Below are 12111 nucleotides of genomic sequence, written 5' to 3' on the forward strand. Positions count from 1 at the left end.
TCAAAACAAGATTTTATTTTTATTTTTTTTTATTTCATTGGAATCATAAATGCATATGAACAACCACATGCAAGTAGTTAGACTGAGACATGTTCCTGATGTTCTGGGGATAGAAATTTGGACACATTAAGTTTGCAATTAAATGGCAAGAAAAAATATTAAATAATAAAATGTCAAATAAAGATAAAATTATTCATATCGGTTTTAAGATCAGAAAAAGGAAGAGAATAATTTCTCCTGTGATTCTAATTTAATAATTTGTCAATTAAAACATAAACTGTTGATGTGATAGATGAGGATATTAAAAGCAAATCAGGCCTTCAAGCAATAGTTGACAAATTGTTCGCATCTAGACGTTTTCTGAATGAATCTGGGTTGTCAACAACTCATTCCAGGGCCGTTCTTCATTTAACAAAGACAAATATTGGGCTGCAGTCCATGAAAACAAAGTTCAAAATCCAAAAATGTTACCTAGCAGCTTTAGTCCCTTCTCTAGAAGACCATCAGCAGAGGAAAAGGAAAGCTCAGAGTTGTAATCTGGCAGTGCCATAAAGAGGATCTACTTATCAAATTCCCATATAATGCCTCCATCCTCTGAAACACCAGAACAAACATATGTGGGTCATAAGCTCTGAGAACGATTGAAATTGCAAGTCCAGAACAAAGTAAAGAATTACTTTAAAGAATTCATAGTTGCCAATGTTCATTGGTGGTGTAAGAATTAAGAAAAAATGATTTATTTTTTCTTCATTTGACTCCAACTGGGACTCAAATTATTCCACATCTCAGTCTTGGAGTTTATTTTATAAGTCATGTTATCATTTCAAGTTCACTATAATTGTACAGCATATCTCATCATTCTAACAGATTCAAAATTCATTTTCAGCTTCTTTATAGGGAAAAAAAAAAGATGAAAATGAATATAAATCCAATGGATCCATGTTTTGCTATCTGGCAAAGCAATTGTGGAAATTCTTTTCTATATCTAGAATACCAAATGTATGTTTTACATTGTCTGAAAAAGTTCAATTTCATAAGATATTCTTAATTATGTACATTGGATCTTTTAAGGAAATTATGGATCTTAGGATCTTAGTAGTTACATTTGATAAGGTTGACGGTATAGCTCATGTGAAAAAGAAATAGCATTAAGGTAAAGTTTATTGAGCAATTCCTTAATGCTATTTCTTTTTCACATGAACTATACCATCAACCTTATCAAATGTAACTACTAGAACTAACTTTGCAATGTTATACGTAAGCAGCATAGATTATGAGTCAACAAGTACCTTCAACTTTCTTGTTTATCCAGACCTCTAACAGCATGCCAGCACCAATTCCACCTGCAATGCATGCCCCATAGAATGCAATTGCAGAGGGTAGGGATCTTCGTGGAAGGAAGTAATATTCTGGAATTTGCCTGATCTTTTTTGGAAGACGCTTTTTTATAACTGGTTTTGCACCAGCACTTGGGTCCTTCTGCAATTCACTGCCTATGGCTTTCCAGTCAACACCCTTTAATGGATCTTTCGGCTCCTCAGTTCCCATAGCATGTATGTCCAAAGCACTTTTACAACTCTATCTGCAAAACAAAAACCACAAAATGTGAGCCAAGAAACTAATCTGAAATAGAAACCCTATAAAAAGAAGATAGCGATACAGAATTCAATTATGACAGTTCAGGAGAAAATGAAAGACAAACATATTGATGAAACTGGATGGCATGTGAACCTGAGTAGAAGTGAAGCATCAATCAGTCTCAAGAATGAGAAGAGTGAGCATGTTTAGTTTTGTGTTCTAGAAACCGAAGAGCATTTCACAGTTGAATATAAGAGAATAAATTTAAAACCAATTGTATCTACATATATCTATTCTTTTTTTTTTCTCAAACACAAAATAGATAATTTCAACACATAGAAAATGAATTTGTATTCTTTAGATCATGCGGACAAGTAGGGATGAACACGGTTTCTTCAACAAGTTCTCAATCTCCCAGTTCCCAGACTCCCACAAATAATACATAAATTATCTACCAAAAAAATATAGTTCAAACAGCAGGGAACATACGCTCAACATAGTTTGCACATGCATTCCTATTAGAGTAAATGCCAATAAGAATCGCTATAATTTTCTCACTCACACAAATGAGATACCCAGGGATTTTCTAAATAAGAAGCATAACTTGTTTTGATGTGTGGAAAATAAGGAATGATCAACACTTATGTTCTTTATTTTCTTTCCTCTATTGTATTCCCAAACAAAGTATTACTTCGCCAAAATCTCTAAATCAGAATCTTTCTTGGTTTATTTGGTTTTTCATCTAAGCAAACCTTAATCTAGTTTATTGGTAATTTTCCTATTCATAATTTGGCGAGTTTATATATTTATCTATTTAATATAGTATTTTGGTAATTAAATATTGAGTATCCAATGTAAAAAATATATTCACTTGGTCAGATATATAGAGGCAAATGCTCCTCCATAATTCCTGTAAATTGCAGAAGTTCATTCAGCTAATATTTAAAGATATTTTCTGTAAGAAATAGAGTGAGCAAAGACAAAATAGAATAGCAAGATGCTATAGTTTTTATTTCAATTTTTTAATCACGTTATTTCCCTTTTTCAAATCCACCCATAGGCTGTTATTTCATATTTTATTCCTATCGTCTTAATGTAGCAGTAGCACCTGGGGTTATCATGAAAAAGCGAAAAAAGAAAGCTATGATGCCCAGACAAGTCAGGTAACTTTGACACAATTCTACACAAACAGCACTGAAATTGCTACGACGAAAAACAAGTGAATAACATAAGCTTGACGCTAAAACAATAACAAAGCAATTACCGACTCATGCAGACAACTCAACAAACACATGGTGTTCACAAGCGTCGATACAAAATCGAACTCGATAGCTCTAGTAGAAATGAGAAGTAGAAAAACAGTAAAAGCCCATACATCAAATAAAAAATCCGACTTAATTCCCTCCTACTCCCTGGACTGTGGAAAACCTAAACCATATCAAACCCGGAAGTCCCATAATAGGAATCACAGCAAAATCATCAAAATGGGAAACAACCAACACGAACCGCAAAATCATTATATTAACAAATTCACAGAACCGGATGCAACTTCAACTACCATTAATGATAATAATCAACACACAGATTACTAAAAGTAATACCTCGATTCCTCGAAGAAGAAGAAGAAGAAGGTAAGAGTTTCTCAGAGAGACTCTTCAACTTTTCGTGGCTTTAAGAAGCAAAGGGCATTTTAGTCAGAACAGAAAATAATGAAAGCTAAATCTTTCCCGCCACGGGAAGGTAGCCGTTAGCTTTTCACGGCGATTCACATTTAAAAATCAAATGTATTTTCCCCTTTTAACTTGTACTCGAACTCACTGATTCTCTACTTCGTCGAGAAGAAACAGAGCAAATGAAGAGACTGCAAACCCTAACAGCATCTCGACGACGAGTGAAATTATAACCAGATAAAGAAAGGATTGCTTTACACGACCCAAAAAGCCATTCTTTTCTTACTACATCTCCATATGTTCATATATATATCTTCATTTTGGTTTCTTCTTCCCAAATCTCCCAAATCCCAAGGCGCATCCTTCTTGAGAACAACCATAAACCCAGAAAGCAGAAACCACAGGAAACCAACCCCACAAGTAACCATGTCTTTGAGCCCACCGAGGACGCGAACCGATAATACAACCACAAGAACCTTCCAGCCGTACTGGTGCTACCGGTGCCATCGAATGGTCAGGATTGCCCCCTCAGACCCATCAGAAATCATATGTCCTAGATGTTCCGGGCAGTTCCTTTGCGAGGTTGAGATGAATAGACCGAGATTAGTTGATGATTTCACTGCTTTTGATCCCTCGCCTGAAGCTCGCTTACTTGAAGCGCTTTCTCTCATGCTTGACCCTCCTATTAGAAGGTTAAATTTTGGTCTTCATGATGATCTGGAATCAGAATCTCGTGGAAGGTCCTGGTTTCGAAGACGAAATCGATGGGACCCTGATGGTGAAATCCGTCCCCGGAGGCGTCGACATCTTAGTTTAGATGGGAGAGAGAACTGGGAAGATGAACCAGGACTCCAGTTTAGACCAAGAACATGGATCGTCCTTAGACCATATGATCCTTTTGCTCCAACTATACCAGGTTTGCGACCTGAAACTCCGATGCCTCCCAGGGTTAATCCCAGGGAGTACTTTTTCGGCCCAGGCCTAAACGATTTGATCGAACAACTGACTCAAGATGACCGTCCAGGGCCACCACCGGTACCCGAATCAGTTATTGACGCAATACCAACGGTGAAGGTCACCGCAAGTCATTTGGTGAATGACTCTAATTGTCCAGTTTGCAAGGAAGAGTTCAAGATTGGAGGGGAGGCAAAGGAACTGCCTTGCAAGCACATATATCATAAAGATTGTATTGTGCCTTGGTTAAGGTTGCACAACTCTTGCCCAGTCTGTCGAAAAGAGTTGCCGATTCTTCCTGAAAATAGCAGTCATGCATCTGATGGTCAACGTGAGTGCGAGCATGAAGAGGACGTGAATGGAAGGTGCCTAAGGTGGAGAAGACAACTAGCAAACTTGTGGCCATTTCGTCCGAGATATGGAAGAATCAGTCCTCATGGAGAGCATGACGGTGCTTCTCAGGGAGGTGAGATGTGCTGATCAGTACTTATTAAACATTCTATCTTTAGCAATATTTACTCTTGAATTTCAATTCCTTTTAGTTTTCATGGCTGCATATGCTAGGCAGCCTGTATAGTAATCAAGATATCGTTACATTTGAATATTGGCTTCCTCTCCTAGCAAGGTGAGAGCTGATATTTATAGTTTGATTGAACTGCATGCTTAGTTCTCCTGTTAGAAGATACAAAATTTAGCAAATAGGAATTTTGATGAGGAAACTTGTAATCTTAACAGCCAAGGTGAATTTCTCAGTTAAAGGGGTTTTAATGTAAGCAAAAGAAAATTATAATGAATACAGCAAGGCATAGCTGCTTTGGCTATTTATAGCCTTCACCGCTTTGTATTTTTCTCCAGTAAGTAGAAGATGTTGAAGGAACAATTCTCTGATCCGTTTCTTCTATTTTGTTCTTTACCAATTTCTTTGCCTGTGAATATTTCATTGTAGTAAAATTGAACTTCATTTAATTTGTTTAGATTTTAGTGTAAGACATTGTTTTACCCTGAAAAACCTCAAACGTTGATGGAATTTACTAAAACAATATATTTGGACTTCATGTTTATATGTTTGTTAGGAATGTAAATGTATAAACTAGTTATGGAAGGGCACTCTGGAAATTCATCCTCTATAGCTCGTAAATTACTGGTATGTCATTTTCACCTTTTACTCTTTCCTTGCTACTAATCATCAGCTGTCAATTATGTAATACTAATACTTATCTTGCATTGCTAATTTGTTAATTGTCCACCATATGCTTAAGCCTATAAATATTGTTTAAAAAATAAGGAAAAAAAAAAAACACACACCAACGAATCAATGATTTTTAATACAGGAAAGTGCAAATTACCATCAACTCGTTCTTTTTTTTTTTTTTAATTGCTTACAGTTCAAAACCAAAATAACAGTTTTGCAATATCACCTTATAACCAATGACTTGACTTTGCATATGCAGGACAAAGCTGGTTTCGTAGGTTATTTCAGCATTTTACTCATTGATGAACAATCGTGCATCTTGGAAATCACCCCAAGCTTACATCCTGAAATATCTAACAAAATTGTATTTGTTTTTCATTTCAAAGATACGATGGCACTACTGTATATATTGCAATAACTTTATCACAGTGATCTGCGCAATGATTGAAACTTTAAGTGAAGCACTAGACATGCTGAATAGTTCAACTGAAATACTTAAATTGATCAATAATAGGGTAATACGCAGTCCAAATACTCGTATCACATCACCAACAACATTGATAAAAATGGAAAAAAATAATTCGCCTACAACTTTCAACTGTTAACTGGGATTAATAGCTCAAGTTTGATCACATAACATTCTGTGAATTCATACTTGATTGCTTTGCTAGTCGTGGGTGCGACAGAACCCAGAAAGCATTGTCAGAGCCTGTCATCAAAAACCATAATTGAACATAATATATTTTGAAATGGATTCTGTCAATTCATCCGACCGTTGCACAGCCAATTCACAATGGCTTGCGATGATGGTGAGTGCCAGCATAAAACCCCTGTGCATAAGCTGTGTTCTTGAACATTACCTGCAATAAATAACGCACTCATGAATACTTCCATGAGCAAATGCTCTATCATAAAGACAAACACCATGCTTAATAATAAATTATACAAGCCATCTCAAGGATTTAGACTTGATTAAAGCAGAAAATCATTCATGCTCCTGCAAGCCAAGCCATGCTCTATCACAGTAAATGCTACTTCATAACTAATAAGAAATGATCGATACTCACAGCAAGGCTCTTAAAATCTGAGCTAAGACGCTTTCTAATATTGTCAGCAACCACAGTTCCAAGATGTTCACCATGTTGCCTGATAAAGTCTTCTTTAATCTGTAGAGACACTCCTCAACTTTAACCCAAATATACAATCGATGTTGAAACAAAATAGTACCAAGCATACCAAGCTTACCTCTGACAGCACAAGACTGGACGTTTTATTCAGAATTTCCTCCACAAGAAGCTCAGCATCTGAGAAAACACTTGGCCGATGCGGAGAAACAACAGACTTTTCTTTAACATTTTTTACAGCAACAGGTACCTTGGCAGTTTTTACTGCATCAATTGAAAAGAACGTTATACAATGGATTGTACATAAAATAAAAGCACTTGGACTAATTGCACCCCAGAATATCAATTGACACAATGCGCATCAGAAATCTTTTAGAACAAAATGAAATTTATTAGTTACTAGAATCAAACTAACATCAAACAAGGATAATGAAGCAACACATTCAAATCAGACATGGAAACAGCAGATCTTGCTATGGAATAAGCCAACTGATTTGCAGATTTGTAAAAATACTTAAACTGAATTATACCAATCAATGAGCATCATACTTAAATAAGCAGGTAATACATGAAATAAGCAATCTTTTCTTTTTTTGTATGTGGTTGTGTGGGGGGGCATTCACAATCAGCCCCAGAAGAAAAAAGTTCCCACACTCTTTTCCCTGTGATGAAAATTTCCCCATCAAATAAGGATCTAAAGCATTAACTTCTTCACCATGTTAGACCAAAATTGCACGACACTAATTAGTCAAACTAGATTCCTCAACAAAGATCAAGTAGAAAGTAAGAAAAATGAGAAGGAACAAGATAATGAACTGAAGTGAAAGTTTAAACAGATCAATGATGAATGAAATGCCAGAAAATCTCTTCATTGATATGCAATGACTTAAAAAGAAAAATCAAGCTATAGGTTAGGCAAAAAGTTGTTACATTTATGCGCAGCTTCCTGCAATGCCACAAAATTAAAATGGTTCAGATACTACTAAACAAGTTCCTAGGCTTCTGTTGAATGGATTAAAGCATCAGCAATATAGGCTCTACGGCTGCTAAAATGGATCAAAAGCCTATCTTGCTTTCTTGGGTAAACCTTGTATTCATTGGGGAGTAGGATTTCTTCGTTTTAATTTACCTTGGCTGGTAACTGAAATCAAACCTAAGCCATTCACCAGGTAGTCCCAAAGAAACTTGAATTAATGTTGAATTGAAGAAAAGAAAATCGGTTCTGAGCGCTACAATTAGACACTTTGGCAAATTATGTGCAGTTGACTGGGACACTTGCTCTTGCTATTTGCCAAACCTAGATTATATTGTGTGGTTAACCAAAACTCCAGAACCTTCCTACTCATACCAAGAGTTTGTTGTTGGTCTCACCCCATTTTATTCAAGCATATGCCTCAAAAAACAAAGAGCTCTGCTGGTTCACTACCATCATAGTCTTGGATTTGAATGGTATTTGCCAAAATAAAAATAATAGTAAAAATAATCATATACAGGTCCCTAGTCCCAAATTATCATAGAATTCATTCTGCTTTCAAAAATAAAAAACACTTCTCCAAATGAATGTAGCAAGGGGCATGAAGGATTGCCCCCAAACTAGATACAATAGAACCAATCTCAAAGTGATTTAAGAACATTCTGCAATGAGATGGCATGAATATACAGGTCAAACAATCACTGAAAAGATTCCCCAATACTTAAAATGCCTACTTCTACCATGTAAAAGGCAGAACCAATTGAGAAGCAAAATCAAATTTTGAGTACCTGCAGTAGCTGTGGATTTCTTGTCTGCAGAAACAGAAGTTTCAGCATGACCTTGCAAGGGAATAGCCTTTTCTGCAGGATCAGACAGAATGGTAGAACCAGATGGAACAAAAGCTGCCAGATCAGGAGGTTGATCCTTCCCTACTGGTGGATTAGCCTAAAAGAAAAGGTTAGTGCTATTTATTCAAATTTCAAACAGCATATCTGTGGAAATATTAATATTATAAACTGAGCTCCGAATCACCTCCAGGTCAACATATGCTGCCTCTCTCCCAATTGATTTAAGAAACTTGTCAAGATCATTAGCATGAAGAGCTGGAGAAAGTTATAACCATAATTCAAGTTACAACTTCACAGTAAAATATTTAATAATTAGCATGAACTAATTAAACGTTACTTTACTCAACTCCAAATTAATGCAAATAAAATTTTTATATAGAGATAATGAAACAGAAAAGGTGGGAAAGGTGAACACATAATATCTATTTTATATAGCTATACAGCTATACAGCTGTATTTAGGTGTTGCTCCAATTTCCCACTACATTTGGAATAAAATTGATACAGGAGGATTAGTTTCTGCAATTGTCTTTCGATTCATCCTTAATCTCTATATCAAATTTTAAATTTGATCATTTTACTTGTTTAGAGGATCTGTACTAACCTATTCGGAATGTGTACACATTTTACACACAATCAAACACTTGAAACAATGTTCACATATTAGACAACTAATATAATTGACAAGAGAATTTATTCAAAGGAGAGGCTCGGAGCGCTCAGAACAGCCACATGGATAAAATTAGCAATACTAAGTAACAAACTTCAGACTTACAAATTGATGTATCATTAGACAGTGGATGGAAGAAGCAATGCTCCTGTGTTTTAAATCCTTTATCCAGCAAGAGTGACACATGTCTACACAAACCAAAGAGTAAGATAATTAAAATGAAGAACATGGAAAGGATATACTCATAGCCCACTGAATTTAAATTGCAGAAGAAAAAAGAACACAAATTCAAACAAACCAGCCTACAATAGCAATGTCAGCTAGAAGAAAAAGAAACCACCATAAGATTTAAATCATTTCACAGAAACGAGATTAATTAAACCTAAGATAAAACTTTATCAAGCTACAGGCACAAATTTTTATAAAGCTACAAGCCCCAGAATTACAAATGCATACAAATTGGGAAAAAACTCAAGACACACATATATATATATATGAGTGGAGGTAAAAATTGATGCTGACAGCTAATAAGATTTGATGCGCACCTTGCTGACTCATTCACCACTGCAAAAGGAGTAACACAACCCAGAGGAACCTTGAAAAACAATAACACAGAATATCAGGCAGTGAGTTGACCTTCCAGATAGCAGCCACATTACTTGGAGCATAATAAATGTTTTATTTTTATTTTGATTGATACAAAACACTTGATCGGTAGAAATGAAATTAGATTAGAATGCTGATAAATACAGTAACTAAGATCCACTATTTATTCATCCATGTATATAGCTTTGCACAGGCAGGCACATTATGCCATTGCTTTGATTGCCTTCGAACATACCATGTTTGAAGGATGGGCGACTAGATTAGAATTTAGGAAATCATGATGACTCCAATGGTAAGTAACAAAGTGAAAAAAAGAAAGAACATTATAAATATAAGGAGTAGCATGAGATATTACATGCAAGAGGCATGTACCTGAAGTATCTCCCCCAATGATTCTTCTGGAGCCATTCTTATACCTCCTTTTCCCAAACCAAGCCTTTGAGATAAAACTGCTCAGCCTTAAAGGCATAAGTAACTACCTTTAATATCCAGTATACTAATAAAATACAAGATCAAAAATCTAAATTTAGGAAGCACTAATCAGAGCAAGCCTGTAACATCTCAAATTCATAATGTCACAAGGTGATAAAAATTATAATTTAGAGGACAATATTCACCTTTCATGTCTACTTTTGTATCTGCCAAAGCAGAAACAATATAGAATCTACTTTTCTTGTCCTGCATTAAAAAAAAAAGTGCAACTGTTGAGTTATTTGGAAAAACTAAAAGGCTGTCAAGATTTTCTGTTGGAACAATCAGCAACTTGACATGTCTTATGAATACTTCTTATCCCTTACCTTCAAGAATAAATTTTTACTCAGTCCACCTCCCTTATCACCGACATATTTCGCCTAACACATCAGACAATTTCTTACATTAGCAGACCGATATATGGTGTGAATGTTGCAAAATACAGAACCTATTATTCGACCTCGAACTGAACATTACCTGAGCTTCAACAGTCAAAACGATGGGATGTTCATACTGAGCAAAATCAATTTGAAGCTCCTAAAAGAAACCAATATCTAGATTTTAGTTGAATGAATTCGGAAGACGCACATGAAAGCAAGCAATTCTCGAGGAAAGCAACGCCATAAACAATAATGTAAGGCTCAAGTTTGAAGAGGAATAATAGTAGCTAGTTAACTAGCACAAGTTAGCAACTTTTTCCAGGGTTAATTTGCACAAACCCAAGCTCAGCTTTCTATTAGGTACCGATATCTTCTAATAAGGCATATCCTGGCTCAATTTCAGCTTCTCCAAGAAATTACATTGTTTTACACTTGGCACCTACAGGAAACGTGAGAGGGAAAAAAAAAAAAGAAGAATTCAACAGAACTAAATCCAACCGACGCCCACCATTTAAACCCTTTAGAACAAATAATGAAAAACTTAGTCTAGTATCCGACATCCATAGCCTATTAATCTACTAAACGATCAGGAAAACTAAATTTGGCTCAACAAAAACGATTAAAAAACCGATCAAAGTTCAGTGAATGTGAAACAACCCAGATCAAATTTCAGTGAATGCAAACACAACTACAATGATTTAACCGATCAATTCAATTGGGAGAGGGAGGGAAAAGGATTCGAAGAGGCAAACCTTCAAACGAGCAAGCAGCTGATCCTTCGTGTAACCCATACTCGTCCTTCGAAGTAAATCTGCTGACAAAGCAGAGAGGTCGAGAAGAAGAGTTAACAACGAAAACGAGAGGTAGAAGAAGTGGCGGAGACAAAAACCCAGGCAGTTGTTGTTTCTCCCTGGGCTAGGGTAAGGGTTAGAAATGAAACGAGACACGTCGTTTTGCAGGTTTTGGACTTTTTAGTTGGGTCATATGCCCATTCATACTGGGCTAAGCCATTGCGAGTCGGGCCACTTTTGATCTCCCACCCTGCCCATTGATGGCCCAATCCTTAACCCGTAATTTGAATATTTTATTATTATTGCTAAGTTGAGCATTCGGTCGGTTTGATTTAAAATCAAATCGAATTAAATAAATTAAAAATTAAAATTTTAATATTTATAAAAATCAAACTGAATTAATTTTATCAGTTTGATTTTAGTCAGAAATCGAATTGAATCGAATCAGTATGATTTGATTTGATTCGATTCAGTTTGATCATTAATCTAATCTTTCTATATTATTAAAAATAATATATTATTATCACCAATCGATTCAATTCGATTTTTTAATTTTTTTTAATCAAAATCGAACTGAATCGAAATAATTAAAATTTTTAAAATTAAAAATCAAATCGATTTAAAATTAATAAAAAATCAAATATAATTTTTAAATTAATTTAGTTGAATCGATTTTTTCGATTTAAACCGAATACAATTGTTAATATATGATTTAACATTAACAATTAATTATGCTATTTAGTTAAATAACAAATTTTATAATATACTTAATACATTAAAACATGGTGAACTGGTTGCTGAAAGAAAATCTTGTTAAATTATATAGGATAAGGTCCACGTCACCATGAATGATAA

At 35.2% G+C, this 12111-nt stretch overlaps 3 protein-coding genes across 7 annotated transcripts; 1 reads left to right on the top strand and 2 right to left on the bottom strand.

The window, feature by feature from the left end:
* Positions 1-143: 143 nt before the first annotated feature.
* On the bottom strand, positions 144-3308 carry LOC110609444. 2 transcript variants are annotated; one of them, XM_021749014.2, is made up of 3 exons: positions 3180-3308; positions 1290-1582; positions 144-594 (listed from the first exon to the last, which is right to left on the bottom strand). In XM_021749014.2, exons 2-3 carry the CDS (start codon positions 1546-1548, stop codon positions 560-562), a joined length of 294 nt encoding a protein of 97 aa, XP_021604706.1. In that variant the 5' UTR covers positions 1549-1582; positions 3180-3308; the 3' UTR covers positions 144-559. The 2 variants fall into 2 exon arrangements, with proteins under 2 accessions (XP_021604706.1, XP_021604707.1); XM_021749015.2 differs by lacking the exon at positions 3180-3308 and adding an exon at positions 1703-1721.
* A 237-nt stretch (positions 3309-3545) lies between these two features.
* On the top strand, positions 3546-5855 carry LOC110609441 (E3 ubiquitin-protein ligase RZF1). 3 transcript variants are annotated; one of them, XR_002487044.2, is made up of 3 exons: positions 3546-4668; positions 5276-5346; positions 5654-5855. XR_002487044.2 is itself a non-coding variant. In XM_043954264.1 (3 exons), exons 1-3 carry the CDS (start codon positions 3546-3548, stop codon positions 5695-5697), a joined length of 1059 nt encoding a protein of 352 aa, XP_043810199.1. In that variant the 3' UTR covers positions 5698-5855. The 3 variants fall into 3 exon arrangements, 2 of the variants coding, with proteins under 2 accessions (XP_043810199.1, XP_021604703.1); XM_043954264.1 differs by lacking the exon at positions 5276-5346 and having other exon boundaries at positions 3546-4164; positions 4273-4668; XM_021749011.2 differs by lacking the exon at positions 5276-5346.
* Positions 5856-5872: 17 nt separating this feature from the next.
* LOC110609442 (prolyl-tRNA synthetase associated domain-containing protein 1) lies at positions 5873-11402 on the bottom strand. Of its 2 annotated transcripts, none has more exons than XM_021749012.2 (12): positions 11218-11402; positions 10563-10622; positions 10412-10465; positions 10232-10292; positions 9987-10063; positions 9554-9603; positions 9114-9196; positions 8524-8594; positions 8280-8436; positions 6640-6788; positions 6462-6560; positions 5873-6254 (listed from the first exon to the last, which is right to left on the bottom strand). In XM_021749012.2, exons 1-12 carry the CDS (start codon positions 11254-11256, stop codon positions 6183-6185), a joined length of 972 nt encoding a protein of 323 aa, XP_021604704.1. In that variant the 5' UTR covers positions 11257-11402; the 3' UTR covers positions 5873-6182. The 2 variants fall into 2 exon arrangements, with proteins under 2 accessions (XP_021604704.1, XP_021604705.1); XM_021749013.2 differs by having other exon boundaries at positions 6640-6782; positions 11218-11401.
* Between the last annotated feature and the right edge of the window lie 709 nt (positions 11403-12111).

The sequence above is a fragment of the Manihot esculenta genome, chromosome 2 (genome assembly GCF_001659605.2).
Source record: "Manihot esculenta cultivar AM560-2 chromosome 2, M.esculenta_v8, whole genome shotgun sequence".
Lineage (NCBI taxonomy): Eukaryota > Viridiplantae > Streptophyta > Magnoliopsida > Malpighiales > Euphorbiaceae > Manihot > Manihot esculenta.